Raw genomic sequence first — 19,977 nt, 5'->3', positions numbered from 1 at the left:
GGCCTGTATACTGCTTTTCTCCAAATATGCGAGGAAATAAAACGAAAACATTATATTTATTTGACACAATATGTTATTTTCGATTTCGATAATTTCGCCTCAATTTTGATATTAAATATTTGGGTTCGAATCGTATATTTGGTCATACAATATAGTAATCAAAATAAATTAAAAGAAAACTTATAGGATTAGTAGATATGAATATTATACATTTTTACTTTTAGTTAAAGCGGCAATTCCTAAACGCACAACATTAAAAAAATATATCTTTTGTTACAAAATATTTAGCAGTCCGAGAAGATAATTAAGTCTAAATACACCTTATTATGATTTGGGTACAATCATTATTGGCATTAGCATTAGCTAAACGCAGAAAACAAAGTTTTTTTTAATCTCGGTCTTTGTACATACGTTGGCTGGCTGTTTGGTGAATTTTCGGTCTTGGATGAAATTAAAAGTAAAAGACCTGCACAATAATAAAAACTTCCCGGACATGTCCGGAAAGAAATTCCACTTTTTTTAAATGTATTATCGCATCAACGCATATAACGATGGACTTCCCGGTCGATTTTTCCAACATTAATGAGAACATTTCTGAGCAAGTTGGAGAAAAGGAATTTATAGTTGTCACATTTTAACTAAATTACAATTTTATTTCAGAAAAAATATCGTGTTTATTTCCCGAGCATGTTCACTTTATTCACTTAAATTAAAATTGAAGCTTAAGGCAGAGTGCCGTTCTAAGTCACGCGACCAAGACTCCATCTATATTGCCTAAAACTAGCTGTTGCCCGCGACTCCATCCGTCTACAATTCGTTTATCGCTATCCCGCGGGAACTACGCAATTTTCCGGGATAAAAATATCCTATGTCCTTCCCCGGGACTCAAAGTATCTGTACTGTATACCGAACTTCATCTAAATCGGTCCATCGGTTTAGACGTGATGAGATAACAAACAAGCTCCATCCCAGCCTATATACGTCCCACTGCTGGGCACAGGCCTCCTCTCAGAACAAGAGGCAAACAGACAAGCAAACAGACTTAAAAACTTTCGCATTTATTATATTAGTGGGATATATTTTAATTTCCCAGAAAACTTGTAAGTAAATCTTTCGCGGGCCCTCACTTCGCTGGTTTTCACTGTTTGTTTATTTGACGTTTGTGTACTCATATTTATGTTCGTTTTCACGCTATACCTACAGCAAAATCAAACATCATTGAACAAACTTTTTTTTGTAAATGGATCTGGGGGAAAAACCGCTGGTAAAACCTTGCCAGGAATTGCATATACTGACAATATAAATCTGAATGTTTTTTTATGTTTCTTCTTCAATCACACAAAACAGCTAAACGAATTTGGTTGAAGTTAGACACACGGATAATTACTATCTAGAAAATTGTAAAGGTCCCGCTGGATAATGATATATAGCCGAATAGGTACTTCGTAAACGAAATCATGGACCAACTACTCAATCAAATGATTAATTGTTCTTATATCGGTTTATGGTTAGGTTATCTATTGCATTACATTACATTTAGTGATATCATAGGTGTGACCGAAAAAGAAGTTTGCGTGAAAGAAAGATTATCTTAAGATAAAATATCCTATCGTGAGTGATAAGATTTACTCAAAGACTATCACTAGTAACCAAAAATAAATACACATTGGTGCATGGCGGATCTATGTGATCTAATTAAGTACAAGTGTTCTTTAGTTTATCGTCATGATTTAAAGTTTTGTATAACAACCCCGGACTCAGATGGAGTTTATACAAAAACTCAACCAAGGTAGGTACATCTTTTTTTATTTATTTTTTATTTTGAAAATATTTTTTTGTTTATAGACCTGATTTATGTTAACGCGAATGAAAGATAAATGAATGAAAGATGTATGTAGCTCTAAAATATTACTTGTAGTGCTATAAAGCGTTTATTTGAGTCATAATAAACGTTAGAAAAATGCAATAATTTATTGTATTGTAGGTACCTATTGCATCGCTTCGCTAGAAGTAAATAACTAAAAACTAAATTGTTTTTTAGGGTTACGTACTTCAGTTAGCAAATATAAAACTCTTACAGGACCACTTTATTGACCGTCTGTGCGACTGTCTGTCTGTCAGTCAGTCCGTCCGTCCGTCTGCCCAGATTCTTTTTCTCAAGAACGTGAAGAGGTGAAAAGGAAAAGTTAAATTAATATCAAATACTCAGGTGTTGGAGTCAATATGGCAGTCAAAAAGTCAACGCAATAAAAAATTACTCCTACGTAAAAGGCCGGCAACGCACTGTGACTCTTCTGGTGTTGCAGGTGTCCATGAGTGACGGTAATCGCTTACCATCAGGCGATTCGTTTACTCGTTTGCCCCCTATACCATACAAAAGGTGTTTAATACAAATTGCCGGAGAATAAAAACTTATTTTTAACAAGGTAGCTTTTATAGCACACGTAACCAATAAGAAAAGTCTGAAAAATTTAATTTTTTATGTCTCTCGGTCTATAGATTCTCTTGTACTTAAAGATGCTCAAATTATTCTTTTTATAATTTTCAGGTGCAGAATTTTAATTTATTTTGATTCTATAAAAACTGTAATCATGGACATCGGTTCAGTACACTCGCTGAACTCCACGCATGACCACCCGTTGCCGACGCCACGTGATGAAAATACAGCAATCACTGTGTATGTGCACACAAAGCTAATGAACATTTACCAAATCTCCTATCCTACTAACATTATATTAGGAAAAATTTGTAAGTGCGAGTGAGCGCGTGTGTATGTGTTTAGACCAATTGGTGTCAATTGGGTTCAATACCGAGTCTTATCCTATGACATTTATTTTGTTAGACATCTGGACTACAGATTGTGGGATCTACGGAATATAATAATAGGTGATTAGGCTGGTTAGACAGAACACTCCTGTAAAGTCATGCCTCTGACGCCTGCGCGCGATATGATTTAAACATCTACTAATACCTACTACTACTACTACGAATGGAAACATGGTACATCAAATTCTCAACATTATTTACAGGCGTGTACATTCAAACTAACCCAACCACCAGCTGATATTTCGAAACGATTTGAACACATGTTCAGTTCAACCAATCATTTAAATATTTATCAAAGGAACTAAATATTTTTGTTACAGAAAACGCTTTTCGTATGTATTGGGCTTCCTCTACTCAATCTTTCTAATCATGTTCGGGGTGTTAACGTACACGTTTAATGCAACTGATATGATTGGTATGTGGTCACCTGTAAGTAATAATAATATTAACTGGTTTTATAATACTTCTTTAAAGCATTCCACAAAGCACGATACTCGTAATCATAGTTTTTTTACTGCAGTTCAATCTATTATGAAGAAAGATCTGGCTTCGATTCCTAGCTACAACTTTGTTTCTCTATTGTTTTTCGTGTGTCTTCGTTTTGATAGAAGTTAAAAAATAATTTCTACTGGGAAACTGTAAAAAAATCCGATGTGAAAAACGTTTTGGCGTAAATAAATAACACATTATTATAGAAATAGAAATAGAAAACGTTTATTCGCATTTCGCTAATTACATAAACACAAAATAAAAAAGTATAAAGTAAATATATATGAAAGTATAAATTCCTACCTACTCTGTATCGAGGAGGATTCAGTTGTTACCGAATTGGTTTGATATAATTTAAAACGAATGTAATGTATGGTTTCAGATATTCACCCTTTACGTTGCGGGAAGTGGTACAATAATATTGTTTGTGTTAACTGTGGACATCAAACTGTTTACGAGAAGAATAAGAAAACAAGTAGAAAAGCTAAGGCATAAGGAAGAAGAAATGGAATTAGAACATTTAAGACAAGTAAGTTACTTAAATTTTGTTAAAAATGTTGCTTGCCACTCCGTCTGCATCCCATAGGAATCCCTTAAAATCTGCTATGTAAATAAATTCACCTACGCGGTCAATACAATCTCAATATAAGACTTTCAGGGGCAGTAGCTGTGTATTTTTAAATTCCTAGCTGATATTGACTATGTTTTCCAAAGCGCGAAAATTTGGGTTATACATTGATAGTATTATATGTCTGAGATTGTATGTAAGCAATGGGAATGAAAGTACAGTCAAAGAACTAAATCAGGGTCGAACCTTTGTGCTACTAATGTTTTATTGACGTTCCATACATCTGCCAAAGAAACTAATAAATTAGTAATAAATACATATCATGTCATGGGGCACTTGACACCAAATGACCTAGTCCCAAACTAAGGAAAGCTTGTACTATGGATACTAGGCAATGGATAAACATACTTAGAAAGACCCGAGAACAAACATTCGTATTATTCACACAAATATCTGCCCCGGCCGGGAATCGAACCCGGGACCTCAAGCTTTGTAGTCAGGTTCTCTAACCACTTGGCCATCCGGTCGTTAAATGATGATGAATTATTGAAAGGTTCCCCCCTGGTCGCGGTTTCCTCGACTGTACATAAACAACGTGTCCAACCAACAGCTTGACGCGGGCCTTGACGACAACGGCACTGGATTTAGAAACAACAAAGAATACGGAACTGCTACAGGTTTCATTCCACAAGACCATGACGTGGAACATATTGAACATAATTACTGCTTCGCAAAAGGAAGACATGCAGGAAGCGTATACCTAAAATTTGGTGCTGCAGGTAAAGTTATATCATGATTTACCTACTATAGTATTAGCCATCTTAATAAACAGTACCTGGGTGACCGAGCTTTGCTCGGGCTAAAACTCAATAATAAGCGTTTCCCATAGAGATAAGGCCAAACTAAATCAATTTAATGTCATTCCCGAAAACGCCCCACATACCAAATTTCATCTAAATCGTTGGAGCCGTGTCCGAGATTCTGATTATATATATACATATAAATATATACAATAATTCCTCGTTTAATAACGAAATTACTTACATTAAGTTACGAAAAAGATTATGCGCTTGCATCTACTTGCCGAGGTCTGTCTGTTGACACAATTCAGTTGGATTCTCAAAACAAACTCCATATTTTTATATAAACAAACTCCTGAAAGCTAATAAATATTTTTCTAATCACAAAATAGAGTTGCATCTACTATCTCAGTATCCTTTCCTCTTGATATGTTTATTTATCAAATCCTTTGTATTTAACATATCGTCACTACTTTGAAAAAATCTCGTATCTAAAATCAATATGTCAACAAAATTGAACCTTGATATGATGTTCATAAAGTCCACTGAGAAAAATTATCCATTTTTAGGTACAAGTTTTTTTTAAAGTAGTGACGATATTTAACCATCACTTTGGTTTGTCTAAATGTTGTTGTTTATTGCCCTACTAAATAATGAAAAACCTTTCAGCATTCGCCTTGGGTCATTTCGTCCACACACTTCTGCTCGTGGTTGTGATCCACGTCAGCATTTTCATTAACAACACTGACTGTATAAACGTAACACAGTACATCTCCACACTCGTGGAATCACTATACTGTTTTGTACAACTGTTCTTCATATTTAATTACTCCAATTTAATTATCATCAAATATGCGGTAAGAAGCCATATTTGTTTTACTATGTACTGACGGAAAGAAGCAAGCTTAGATCCCGTTCCCACTTGTCGGGTGTCGGATCCGTTTCGTGTCAGATGTCAGTCGTTTCTATAGAAAATCGTGTCGGGCAAGTGTGAATAGAATACCGTCATATAAAATGTTCTGCCACTGGAACATCCGATTAAAATCCGGACCCGACATCCGACAAGTGGGAACCAGCTCTTACATTACAGCAAAAGCGGTTTTAAAAACAACTACAACTTTTAACCGACTTCAAAAAAAGGAGGAGGTTATCAATTCGGTTGTATTTTTTTTATGTCTGTTACTTAAGAACTCTGTAATTTATGAACCGATTTGAATTTTTTTTTTTAGTTCATTTAGGAATGCCTTCAATTAGGTCCTATAAGCACCAAAACAGGATCTAATGGTTGGATCCTAAGAAAATCGAGGGAACTCTTCGAATATTGTAGGGGAACTTATGGTAATTTGGATATATTTAGTAGTAGGTACTCTTGCATTCGCTCTTGAAAAATCATCATTTGGTGAATTGGAACTGATGATGAAGACCACATGTGACCAACAGAGCTACTACTCAATAACAAGTACTTCACGGGTTGAATTTCAACTACTTTAACACAGTTGCTACGCAATTTATGCTCATCGTAATATGTACATAATATGGTGAAATGAAACGGGTGGTGAAGCACCAGCACTCCTCAATAATGAACATCTCTGTACCGAAAAAAGCAATCTTTCTTGAAAGGTTACGAGCAGTTGACGTTAAACTATTGTATCTTAGATAATTTATGTGAAAAAAAATTGTATAACAAAAAAATTTAACCGACTACAAAAAACCATGAAAATATTTTTTTACCAGTATGAAGTCGGTGCGTCAGCACGAGCCAGCAGGAGTGGACCTATAGTCATCTACCTCATCTACATACTATATATTGGGTTTCAATCAATCCTGCTGGCTCGTGCTGAGGCACCGACTTCAAACTGGTAAAAAAATATTTTCATGGTTTTTTTTTGGAGTCGGTTCAATTTTTTGTTATTATGACTCCTAACGGAGAGATTATTTACCCATTCTATTAGGTGCAGCATTAAAAAATGATAACTAATTTCGCCAAAAGAGCATTCTGTAACAAGTTGTTAATTAAGATACGTTTCACTTTTTTTTCAGACAATTGCACGTGTAGCATTCCTCCACATAATGGCTGGAAATATCTGTCTCTGGGTGTCGGCAGTTATAACAGAGACACAACTTGCTTATAGAGCTTACGAATGGGTTCAAATTGAGAAAAATAAAAGTGAGTTTACGATACTAAAAATAAGGAATAATAACGATTATCACGACGATTAAAAATGGTAAACTACTTTCTTCAGAACCTAACTTTTATTATTCTGGTTATATATATATATATATATTATTATTATCGATATGTTCCCGTAAGTTATGTATCTCAAATTATATTTCTGTGTTATTTATAACCTGCTCTTAATGCTTACAGCTTCAGTTAAATTCGACGATCGCTGCATGCCGACTATAACTGTGTTCAGAATTTTCGATGATTATTCAGCATATTTATATCCATTTACTGTGGAATTTCATATTTTAACAGGTAATAATAGTTACTTACCGCGTTTTATTGATAACTAAGTTCTTATGTTTCGTAAGCACAAGCGAATTAGGTACACAAAATAATTCCGGAATCTATTCCGTAATTTTCCCAGCGATTTAACGATGTGTCTTTCAATTTCAGTTGGAATATTTTTCATAATTTGGAGATACATTGGAAAGTGCTGTCACTCTAGAGAAGAAGTACGAGACTTCCACCACTCTTTATACGCACAAACGTAAGTATAGACCTAAATTTTGATTGGACTCTACTTCTTGATTCGTATTGATTTTTCGATAACCGAATCTCCGTCGTTCGCCTAAATACACGATGTTGTTACCATAACGTCTAACACCTTATGCTTTGCTTATGCCATTGTTCTTTATTCTGATTTATATAAGAATGATTCATAGCGGATTAATAATGATACAGACGTACCTATACCTACTTATTTGGCAATCACAACAGTTCACCAATAATGTGCTTCCTAATTTTATGTTTGTAGGCAATTTACTATAAGTATACCTAGTGTCATCCACGAAGACGCGTGATTTTATCAAAATTAGACATTAATGACATTGTAATAAGAATCACGACACGCGTCATCGTGAATTATCTACCTTTAATTACTACTGCATTAATACTGCTGATTATCTTGTTATTATTCTCAGGAATGTGAGCGGCGATGTGAACAGCCCGCACGTTCTGGACATACACATCAGCTGCCGCAACTCTATGGGCGGTCTCTTTAGCAGCCTCTTCGTTATTGTGATACTCATAGTTTCCATCATAATGGGATTTGTGTTTGGCACCATGGATAACGAGTAAGTACGAGTACTAATATTATTAATGAGTTGTACCTAATATTTTTGAGGCCCCATCCGAATAAGCTTCTTCAGCTGTCAGCATGAGACGTGGATGTTGCTTGAAATAATGGGGATTTAACTTGGAATAGGAATAGCCTGATAAACAGCGTAAGAATTTATCCAACGTCGTTTAATCATACACAGAATTAAAAAAAAACTCTTTTGTATATAATATTACGGCTTTCCCTCGTTTGATTTATATATTTTTGTGATGCTATATTATATTTTTGTGATGCTATATTTTATCCAGATGCCATTACGCTCAATTAAAATATTGTTTGTGCCATGTTATACCTATTCGTAAATCCCCAAATTTTATCAAACACAAAAAACGACCCAAACGATTTTTTTCTCGTCAGTATACTAGTATCTTAATATCTAAAATTAATAAACTGTTTCATGCAATGGAACTGTCTGTACACAGTGTCTTTCGGTAAACTTCTCTGTAGTTGAGGCTTCAGATTATGGTTTTTTATATTTAACTTTTTCTTCTAGATATTTACAGCGCATAGGTCACATTACTACGCACTCTATCGAGCTGTTTTTCCACGGAACCATGTTGTTCGTAACTGCGGTGGCTTTCTGGAAGACGCGTACCCTGGACATCAATAAGCACCCGGTCCCCTGGCTCGACGATGCGTTGCTCTACATTTGCGTCCCTGCATTTTTCTTGGAGACAATGTTCACCACCGTTGCCACAATTAGCGCACTGCATATAATACAATTTCTAGATACTATCACTATGGTGAGTTATCTCTATAGTTATGTTTTATATGTTACGGAATAATTACAGGAAAATAGTTAAAGTAGTTGTAGTTTCTGTTACTAAGTCTTTCTCTAATCTATTAACGTGAGTTACATCCAGTTAAACGACAATCAATGGTCAAATCGGTCAGTGCAGTTAAATAAATTTCTGCCAGCCCAACTTTACTTAACACTTTCTCTGTCCCATGAGGCACAATTGCCTCATGCGTGACTACTGGTACGTCCATGAGGCACATGTGCCTCATTGCCAGTGATGTAAATAATACATTTGTGCTTTCGATAAATAATACATTTTATTATATTATATTATTTTTATTCTTGAACCACGTTTAGATAACCAATGAAAATCACTATGGGGACCTTACATTGGGGATATTACAAGTACATTACTTTATCATTCAGAATCAATGGGGACGTGTCAAACGAACGCTGCTCATTGCTTCGGGACAGGGAACCTGTTAAATCATTTAACTTAGTAAAACGTACCTACAAGTAAATCTCAACTTACAGAAATGTACCGGAGATTGGACAACTGGTTTGACGTTGGCTACCGTTATATTCATTATTGGTAGTAACTTGGTGCAACACGTACAAACTCTCGTACGTACTCTTCTCGTACAAACTTCATAATGTTAATTGAATATTTATAGCAGCAAGCAGCTGCTAAAATTATGACTTATTGGCCCGCAGGCTTACTATTTTTAAGTTGGCCAACTAAATTGCACTATATACCTGTAACTTAATGATAGCCCGCACATTTTATCCAACTAAATTACTACTGTATTAGTATACTGTGCGGCAGCACTTAAACTTTAAGAATTCTGTTTAATAATTTATAATTTGAATAACAATCCTCAACGCTTAGATCTAAACCTGGACATTTATTATAGTTTTTATTTTTTATTTTCAGTCACTGCAAATGATAATACAAATGGCATTTATCGTGGATGGCTGCGGCGGTGTAGTAACTCTCGAAGACTGCGGCGCACAAAGCCGGGCCGCGAACTAGTCTTATTCCTCCTCGTGACCAACGTCTGTATGTGGGTCTTGTACACATTCTCTTACAAGTCTCCAGAGAGCAAGGACGTCAGGTACTTGTTCTATGGGAAGAAGGTTTGGCTTGCGATTGGACATCTATGCGCGCCGCTTATAATGTTCTTCAGGTTTCACTCAAGCGTGTGCATAGCTGATATTTGGTCTCACGCCTATAAACCTGGAATAGAAGATCATTAGGTATATTGTTAAGCTTAGTTTAATAGTACAATAAATAAGTATACTCATTGAATTGTTATGGTTGTTTAATTGAAGAATTTTATATTAAACAGAGCCACCTTGCTTCTGCACTACCGTAAACAAGCAAGGGTAAGTGAAGCATTATTTAATGTATTTATGATTTGCGTAAATTAAGCCTAAGTATAGCTTTCAATTAGCACTATTATTAACAGTTGTAATGGGTTATAAAATGGTGTAGGAAAGAAATGCTATAAAAAATTGTAAAAACTAAAATCCGACTACAGAAAAATAGCGAAAAATATGAATTTTGTTGGCTTTCAGTCCCTTCAGAACGAATGCATTTCTGGAACTATTTATGCGAAGATTAATATTGGTCTGGTAATTTGGATATTTATCACTGCACTGAATACTATAATGTTATAATCTATACCTATAAAACAGTACCGTGACTGACTGACTGACTGACAGACAACACACAGCGTAAACTACTGGTGCTAGAGACTTGAAGTTTGGCATACATGTACCACGAGTGTAGTAGACGTGCACTAAGGAAGTATTTTTCAAAATTCCCGCGGGATAGGGAAATATCTAAACTTTTTTCGTTTCTTTGTTTGTAGTCGTATCTCTGAAACTATTGAGCCGATTTTAAAAATTCTTTCACCGTTGGTAAGCTACACTATCCTTGATTGACATAGGTTACTTTCTTCCGGGAAAATGAAAAATTCCCGCGGGATAGAAATAAGTAAATTCGACTTTGGCACTGCTTTTAAAAATTCATTCATATGATATAATATGACTATCCTCGATTGACATACGCCTCGTTTTTTTTTCGGAAAATCCAAAATTCCAATGGGATATAAAAAACTGAATTCAACTTCAGAGCTGATTATAAAAATTCTTCCGCTAATATAAAGCTACACTATTGCTGATTGGTATAGATTACTCTTCTTTGGGAAAATGCAAAATTCCCGCAGGATAGAAGTAAGACATTCAAAATTCGGAGCTGATTTTAAAAATTCTTTCACTAATAGTAATCTGCAGTATCGCTGATTGATATAGGTTGCTTTTCTACGGAAAAATGCAAAATTCCCGCAGGATCGAAATAAGTAAAGTATCATTGGGGTTGATTTAAAAAAGACATTTTACCAATTGGGAGCTACATTATCCCTGATTGGCATACGCTACTTTTTCCCGGGAAAACGTAAAATTCCCGCGGGATAGCAAAAAGTGAATTCAACTTCAGGGTTGATTTATTTATAATTCTATACCTAACTCCACCTGAACAGTACCATGACTGGCTGACTGACAGACAACGCATATCCAAAACTACTGGTGCTAGAGACTTGAAATTAACATAGATGGACCTAAAGTAATACAGAGGTGCACTAGGGAAAGATTTTTAGAAAATTCTATGGACTCATCTCAACTTTGTTTGTTTCTTTGTTTGTTGGGGGTAATCTCTGAGACTACTGAGATATAAATAATTCTATTACCAATAAAAGCTACAATATCCCTGATTGACAGACTTCTTTTTTTTAATGCAAAATTTCCGCAGAATAAAAATAAGTGAATTCAATTTCAGGGCACATTTTCAAAATTCTTTCAATAATAGAAAGCTACAATGTGTCTCTCATCGACAATTAAGAATATTATAATAGATCATAACAGTAATTTAAGTCATTTACAATTTCTTGAGATATAATTCTATATCGTGTAGGAAGTCGCCGGCAAAAGACATGCGTAGTACTTTAACGTCTTTAAACATTTCAGCGAAGCAGGGTTTCAGAGTTGGTACGAATTATGATTAATTGCGTATGTAGGTTGATTTTTGAATTCCAGATGGTGCATTTGTCTAAATTTTAGACTCTAACACAACGTCTTATGTTCTCTCTGTATTTGTATTTCCATGTAATCTTCCGAAAAATCAATCAAAACACGAAAAAGGATCGCAGAAAGTAAATGTACCCCAAATTAAAAGCTAGTTTATATGTAAAGGTACTATAATTTTCCGGAAAATAAATAAATTGACAACAAAATATGGCTCAGAGCTTTTCCTTTGATGGTATTAAACAAGAGGCAAGCCAACATAAGCTCCTGTCGTTAGCCATGCTAAGCCAGTTTACATCCTTAATGTACGGCGTGATATACGATCAGACAAAACGATCACACAAAACAGACCTAACGCAGGCATTTTGCAGCCTTTGAGTAAGTCGGTGTGTACCCGCTAAGAGACAAGGACCAAAAGTAGCTACGCACGGGCCGGGCGGTCATTTCATTTAGATTAAGCGTTTTGCAAAATCTGATGCGAGGGTCAACACTTCAAAAGTCTTAGAGTGAGACACTACAGAATATTTCGAGAAACTTCTGACATTCGGAGCTTATAACTTCCCAAATATTCGCTCTGTCCCAAAAATTGCTAAAAACCTCGTCATTCATTTTGATAACTATTAGATCGGAAATGATGTAATGTGATAGCAGTAAAATACAGTCATTTTACGCTGCATTGTAACGTTAATTCGTGGACTTTTTTATATATTTCCGCAGTGCACATGCAATTTGGTAGCCTACAACCGCATAATTAAACCTTGAAATTGCTAGTTACTGTCACCTTTATGTACTTTTTGAGTATCAGTATTTTGTGAATATGTAGAGTTCATATTTTTATCTTATTTTTTTCCGTAACTGTGATTGCTTTCCAACAAAAACCATCGTGCACGGATCGACTTGGATCATTAAGAAAAGAAATTAAACTTTTTAAAATGTTATTACGCCATTTCAGAAGGAAATAACGCGACAAGGAAGTGTTTCAATAAACTGTTCACAATAATTACAACATCAAAGTAGATTGGTACGTTAGGGTTTGATAAAAGATAACAATCGGAATATTTTTATTAATTCATTCGCAATCTAAATCGCATGACTACCTGTCCAAGGAAGGTGTTCTGTAATCCTCCCAGGCGCGTAAACAAAAGAAATGGCGAGGAATTAACTAAACTTGCAAGTGGCGAACGAATAAAAAAAATCTTGTTCTAATATTTATTACATACGCAAAGTGGACTTTTAAGAAATGACAATGACTGACACGAGCTCGGGTAATCTTAGAAAAGAAGTTTTAGAGGAAATAGTAAATAGGAAAAAAATGGGTGACAAGAAGTTCCATTCGGAGACATCTCTGCAGCACTATGGGGAAGAAGATCAGCCGGATTATGATGACGTGGAGACGGACAAGGATCCAGGAGTAAGCGTATTTATTTTTCTGTTTTTTGCTAGTCTGCAGAAGTCTGTAAAGAGGGTCATACCACCTTCTGTTGCTTTCCTTAGTATTTAGTAAAGTAAAGTAATTTAGTAAAGGTTGGATGAAATTTTTTCAGGATGTTCCAATCATGGGTTGACAAAGATTTCATATACTTACATATAGATCGATGTGCAAGGTGTACCTACTGCGTCAATGGCGGACCTAAATTTTGACTCAATAATTCCGAATAAAGACCTTATGGGGTATTCATTCAAACTAACCTATGTGTTGGAATATTCAGGAACAATTTAAAAACATATTATATACCTACCAAGCAATCCGATTTATGACTGAAACATTAAATTTGTCCGGATCCAGGATAAACAATATTTCAAAATATATAGGCACTGGTTAACCTCTTCACCGCCAGAGTCATCCAGTCGTGACAGCCAATGGAATGCCTCACACTCTATACATGACCAACATTCAACTCGAAATTAACCTTTCTGCAATTGAATTAAAAATCAAGTTGATTAATCGCTGGTTTTTCTGTGGCGTACAGAGCACGTCACTTCGTTTCTTTTGTGGCGGTAAGAGTTAAAAAAAAAATAGTAGCTGTTTTCCGAGATTTTGTCTGCGGAGTATTCTTATGTCGCTATCTCGCAGGAACTACGCAATTTTTCGGAATATTTACTAAACTATCAGCCAAATCCATAGAGCTGTTTTTGCATGATAGAACAACAAACATAAAAAGTTTATGTTTACGGATACGCACTTACGGATTTTGTAAAATAGCGTCATCTAAGGGTGGGTTTACGTATCATTTTAGGATATCGAAATCAGGCTTATCGTATTGACCACGCGTATCATAAGTAAGTAGGTAGATGGACGCTCAATTTGGTATTTAATTCTAGTAATGGGGTATTTAAGATACGCGAAATATTAGATAGGTACAGCGTTCTGCATAATCACATATATTTTCACGACCAAATGATCACTATACGTGAGGATACTACTACGCGACAGAGATATACGCTTAAATGATACCGCCAATGGTCTACATAAGTTCTTACAAATTTCAGGTTATGAACGCATCTGTAAATGGCGCCTCGAGCTCCGAAGAGGCACCAGCGCGGCGGCGCACCATGTCGCAGCCGGGACCTATGTCCGGGAACCTACTGACCGCGACCGCCGCACGCGCAGCGCGGCGCCGCCCGCCACGAAACGTCAACTACGCCGCTGACATCGAGAGGAGTGTAAGTGAACAACCGTGGGTTGCGATCCATGTACAAGACAGAGCGGAAATGCTTACGGGCCGACCACATGCATGAAACCAGCAACTAGCGTAGCTATTTGTTCTTACGCAGCCGAGATGCTCGCCGCCTAGTGTTTATTAATACCTACGACTGCAATATTAACGCCTAACGCGTCGAAAATCAAAATACCGGTAGTACGAAATATTGGTAGCCGATACAAAACTACCGAAATGTAAATGACTATTTTCAAATGACCTAAAATACGAAATTCCGAAAGTAAACCATGCTTGACAAATAAACGTATTTTAATTTGAATTTAAAATCTTATTTTAGAGGTCCAGGAAAATTAGGTAGGTACCTAAGACGACAAGCAAACCAAGGATAACTATTGGGTACCTACAATAGGCAGGCACGCGCACCGCGACAGTTAGTTATTTATCTACGCTATTGTTTGATCAAAATAAATGTAGTATTTTTAATCTTGGGGACTGGGGATTAAAGTATTCCAGTTTTTAGGCTTCTTGTGAAACATACTTTAGGTATATTAATAGGGTTAAGATTCTCGTGGGATTTTTGGACACGTAATGCAGAGGAGTCGTCGTTATGTACTTTTTATAATTGAATGAATGACTGAATGGGAATGGTAAAAACTTAACTTATGTAAAATTTGGCGTGAACTACATAATATCCATTCACATTCACGTTCGAATTAGATTTCTACTTTCTAAAGCCATCATCACCTGCTTTTAGGGTTCCGGAGCCCAAATGGCAAAAACGGAACCCTTATAGTTTCGCCATGTCTGTCTGTCTGTCCGTCCGCGGCTTTGCTCAGGGACTATCAATGTTAGAAAGCTGTAATTTTGCACAGATATATAAGTAAACTATGCCGACGAAATGGTACAATTAAAAATTAAAAAAAAATTTTTTAGGGTACCTCCCATAGACGTAAAGTGGGGGGTGTTTTTTTTTTTCTCATCCAATCCTATAGTGTGGCATATTATTGGATAGGTATTTTAAAACCATTAGGGGTTTCCTAAGACGACTTTTCGATTCAGTGTTTTTTTTGCGAAATATTCAACTTTAAAGTGCAAATTTTCATTAAAATCGAGCGCCCCCCCATTCTTATGCATCATTCATTCATTCAATCATAAAAATATCTATAATAACGACTCCACTGCACTCTGTTCAAAATTGCCACTAAGCTCTAATCTTTAGATATTAAATTAGCGTTCAAGAAAATATTCGGCTTTTCAATATTCGTACTTCTGTCCCTAGGTCTTATAAAATAAGGTCTTTTGAACTTCGATATTATGATGCGTATTTTACCTGCCAGCACACACAATGAACGAAAAGAACATTTGCTGCGCTGCCGGGTGTTCATTCCATACACACATCATTTGAAATTATTTAAAAATCGTACTATTGTTTTTGAAACAAAGTATCTGTGCTCTCATTTACAGTGTCTTATTAAAGTAAGAATCAGCGATAGGGACGTACCGCCAATGACAGCTGGATGTCTTTGTATTTACTTACGTTGTATCTAAGCAATCGCCCGCATCCATCATTCTTGTTGGTCAGTCGTCTGCCGTGAGGTCATGACATACCGCTATCTGGCACAGGCCAATAGCAAAGTCCGATGTGCTTTTCCGTGGCCCTTGTAGATGAAGTTCGTCCTTAAATTCGGGTTGGTCATCTTAATCTACGCATAATTTATAAAAATATGTAAAAACCAGTGCGTACGTCGTTAGTCATGATTATTAGCTTCACCTGTTTGTCAAATTTTGTCCACTTCAGGAGCTTATCAACTAGTAATAATAATAATTTCAAGTACAATACAGTTTACTATACATTTATCGAGCTAACCGATGTACAGGCGACTTAGTAAGTGCTTTAACTTTTTGGCAGTTCCTCAATCAGGAAAAAACAATACCTACAGCTGAGAATCACAACTCACAATGACTTGTAAGCTAGAAAAGTTTGATGCTTAATCCGTACAGATGACATACCTTAGTTAGGGTATCCTTAATCCTTTGGTCGACTTTAATTGCTTAATAAATAAAGAATTTTAGAGTTATGAGAAATACTGCCGAACTAAGGGAAAGTTTTTTTTTTACATGTATTTTATCAATTGCCAGCTGATTGTTGTTTATAGAATTAGGCTAAAGCTAAAATGATAGTTATATCTAAATTTACAGAATCAATTATATCGTGGTGTTAATAAACATTACTATGCGGTTTTTCTCAATTATAAGAACTGTCATCTACTGGTAGTAGGTACATAGAGTCAAATAAATAGAACCGTGAGTAGAAAAAGACTAGGACCACAACAATAATTTGAATTCGTACATCTAATACCTATAAACTAGCAATTCTTGTATTTATATAAATATATTTCGGGGATCTCGAAAATGACTCCAACAATTTCTATGAAATTTGGTATGTAGGGTTTTTCGGGGATGAAAAACCGATCTAACTTGGTCTTATCTCTGGGGAAACGATTGTTACCGAGTTTTAGCCCGAGCAAAGCTCGGTCGCCCAGGTACTATTATTAAAATATGTAATACTTTACCATATAAAGCAGCATTTTAATCATTTGTACGCCACCGCCCTCATGACATTGATAATGAGTAGATCAATGATTTTGTTCCACCTAGTACAATCACTCGAAAACTTGATGGTCACGTTTTGATCTTCAGATTAATTTCAGTATCTATCTACCTAATGACGCTTGCATCGATAAATTTCAAGCGCCTCATCAAACTGATATACCAATAAACTTTTTACAAAAATACTTACCGTATTTTGTAAAACCTTTTTTTTTATTACCATGTTTGATCTCAGTAGTTTATCATTATCTTTTAAGTTTAAGGGATAAAGGGGTTACAAATATTATTATTATTATTATTATTTAGGAAATACTTGCTTCTTACATAGCGAAAATATGGCATCTATTCTTTTAATAAAATTATTCTACTTTTAATGATCTGTTATCACAAATTAAGATTCAAGTTAAAATCCAAATATTTCTATAGTCATTCTCTTCTGGTAGACTGTTCAGTCACCAGCATTAATATCTGCAGGGCTACTACGAAGCTCGAAACTCGAAGTTCGTATCGTACCGTCCCTCTCGCTCTCGTATTAAATAGTATAAGTGTCACAGGGACCGCACGACACGAAATTCGAGTTTCGAGTTTCGTAGTAGCCCTGCTGCCACAGCGGAGCGTGCAAAAATATCTGACACGTCCTTCGGCCCTAGAAATAGAGTCGTATCAGATATTTATGCACGCTTGTTGTATCAGATATTGGTGCTGGTGACTGTACATTGCGCTTATCATAATAATTACCAATGTGAATTGTGATGCATCCACATCGACATAGCTTAGATAAAATCAAAAAATACCCATTTGACTGCGATAAGATACAAGTATGATCTCATACAATCAATGAATTTAAAAAATAGTGAACTCTAATTACCACGGCTAATTACCCACTATGTTTAAGGTGTATTATTGATTATTATGTTTATGGCGTCTTTGTAAATGTTACTTCAATTTTCTTAATTGAATCTCTTAAGAAAAGAAAATAAATTCTGTATAAAAGTCATAGGAAAATAAAAATGGACCCCTTAAACTTCCAGAGGGACTAATTTTTGTTATTTATTTGTTTAAAGCTTTCGCGATTTTCATTCGTAGTTATTATTAATAAACTAGATGAAAACCCGGCTTCGCTCGGGTAAAATGTAGACTCATAATAATTAATATGTTTGAAAAAATTTTTTGCCAGTAAAGACTGTCGTGCTTATCGAAAAATCTGACGTATATTCCCAGCCTTAATTATTATCACAAACAATTTAACGGCTAACCTACGTATCGGTATTTCACCAGTAGATATCTCTCCTAAATCTTATTTGCCCAAATAACTATGATGTCTCTGTCTCATAATCAAATAAATTAGACCTAAAGGGCCCCATACGGTACGATTCGTCTGTACGATCAATCTGATGAAAATCGACGAAACGTACCGTGTTTGGTGTGTGGTCAGAGGTCACAATGGAGAACGAAATGCAAACCTGTGACACCTGTGACACGTGATGACGTGACACTAACGCCACTTAGTTGTGATGACTTTGACATGTTTACTTCGCAACGCCATTATATACTTAGTAATTTATTCAAGTTTATATTAAAAATACTCGATAATCCGAATTTTCTGCCTACAAGTTGTCGACTCGGATTAACTAATTTTTTACGCTCTTCAATTTGATGTGCATTTCGTTCGAGTCTACCGTACCCCTGGACGAAATTATTATTATTATTAAATGCGACAAATTATTGCAAAACTTACCTTGTAGAGTTACAACACACCCAAAGACTACCCTTTATTTCAGCCTCCTCGTGACGACGGCACAATGTGGACGAAATGTCTATTTAATTTTAATATTAATTTGTCCCGTTTGTAAATAATAACAATGTTAGTTTAAAAATTATAAATTCGGAAAAATATAACTATTTTCAGTTCATTTTCGAACATGCTTAATATTATATCATGTTGCTTACGTAAAATAAGATTACTGTGTTGCTCAATGATCCCTGTCAAGTTTTTTTTAACCCCCGACGCTAAAAGAGGGGTGTTATTAGTTTGACTGCTATGTGTCTGTATGTCTGTGTGTCTGTCTCTCTGTGGCACCGTAGCTCTTAAACGGGTGGATGGATTTGATAGCGGTTTTTTTTATTTGAAAGCAGGTTTTCTAGCACTGGTTCTTAGACATGTTTTATCAAAATCGGTTCAGCCGTTTTTGAGATATTGAACTTTGAAGTGACAAAGTCGGGGGTTTTCCGACTTTTTGTTGGTTAGGTTAGTTATTATTAAGCATAAATGGTATTAAGTAGATCTAAATACCTGGATATTCCCACACGGTGCCGGCGTGCGCATCACTTATCGCGTGTCCAATTTTAATGGTGGGAAATCACTACTTGATAAAAGTAATCCATTTTATCGCAATTTAACAGTTAAACCATAAAATAATTTTCCCTTTAATTCACCTGCACTCGCCTAGATTATGACTTTGTAAATTGATGTTAATTTATTTATAATGTATCCTTAAAAGACATTTCCATAAATAGACATTAACACATCAAGTCGAGAGTCGTGTGATATAATAACGTACATGAAGATTATTTTATTACATAATAATTCAACTAGAATCAACCTGTAAATTGTAAAAAAAGAAAAAATAACAATGACAGATTTGGCATATCTGATCATTAATCATTGATAGAGTGGGTTCATTAATTGCGATTAACTACGTACCGTCATTATCCGATAAAGTATCTTGTTATTTCGCACAATATTCATGTCTGATGTTGAAATTGACGAACGGCATTTTAGTTACGTCAATTTACGCTAGCTAGCTTTGAGTGTGAGTAGTGCCCAAACAAAGCTACTTAATTAAAAATATGCCAG

General features: G+C 35.5%; 2 protein-coding genes across 4 annotated transcripts in view; both read left to right on the top strand.

Annotated features, from left to right (window-relative positions):
• Positions 1-1,657: 1,657 nt before the first annotated feature.
• LOC141442711 (proton channel OtopLc-like) lies at positions 1,658-10,079 on the top strand. Of its 3 annotated transcripts, XM_074107786.1 has the most exons (13): positions 1,658-1,789; positions 2,549-2,677; positions 3,147-3,255; positions 3,698-3,844; positions 4,494-4,662; positions 5,353-5,540; positions 6,724-6,850; positions 7,052-7,162; positions 7,304-7,397; positions 7,831-7,983; positions 8,521-8,770; positions 9,301-9,390; positions 9,701-10,079. In XM_074107786.1, exons 1-13 carry the CDS (start codon positions 1,674-1,676, stop codon positions 9,797-9,799), a joined length of 1,782 nt encoding a protein of 593 aa, XP_073963887.1. In that variant the 5' UTR covers positions 1,658-1,673; the 3' UTR covers positions 9,800-10,079. The 3 variants fall into 3 exon arrangements, with proteins under 3 accessions (XP_073963887.1, XP_073963902.1, XP_073963893.1); XM_074107801.1 differs by lacking the exon at positions 7,052-7,162; XM_074107792.1 differs by lacking the exon at positions 9,301-9,390.
• Positions 10,080-12,927: 2,848 nt separating this feature from the next.
• Positions 12,928-19,977, top strand: part of LOC141442703 (proton channel OtopLc-like) — a 31,068-nt gene continuing 24,018 nt past the window's right edge. Inside the window, exons 1-2 of the mRNA XM_074107773.1 lie at positions 12,928-13,261; positions 14,341-14,514. Coding sequence (XP_073963874.1) covers positions 13,091-13,261; positions 14,341-14,514 — 345 coding nt within the window. The 5' untranslated portion in view covers positions 12,928-13,090. The remainder of the gene's footprint in view (positions 13,262-14,340; positions 14,515-19,977) is intronic.

The sequence above is a fragment of the Choristoneura fumiferana genome, chromosome 2, assembly GCF_025370935.1.
Source record: "Choristoneura fumiferana chromosome 2, NRCan_CFum_1, whole genome shotgun sequence".
Lineage (NCBI taxonomy): Eukaryota > Metazoa > Arthropoda > Insecta > Lepidoptera > Tortricidae > Choristoneura > Choristoneura fumiferana.
Note: the sequence above shows the minus strand (reverse complement) of the source record. Positions and strands in the feature narration are given on the sequence as shown.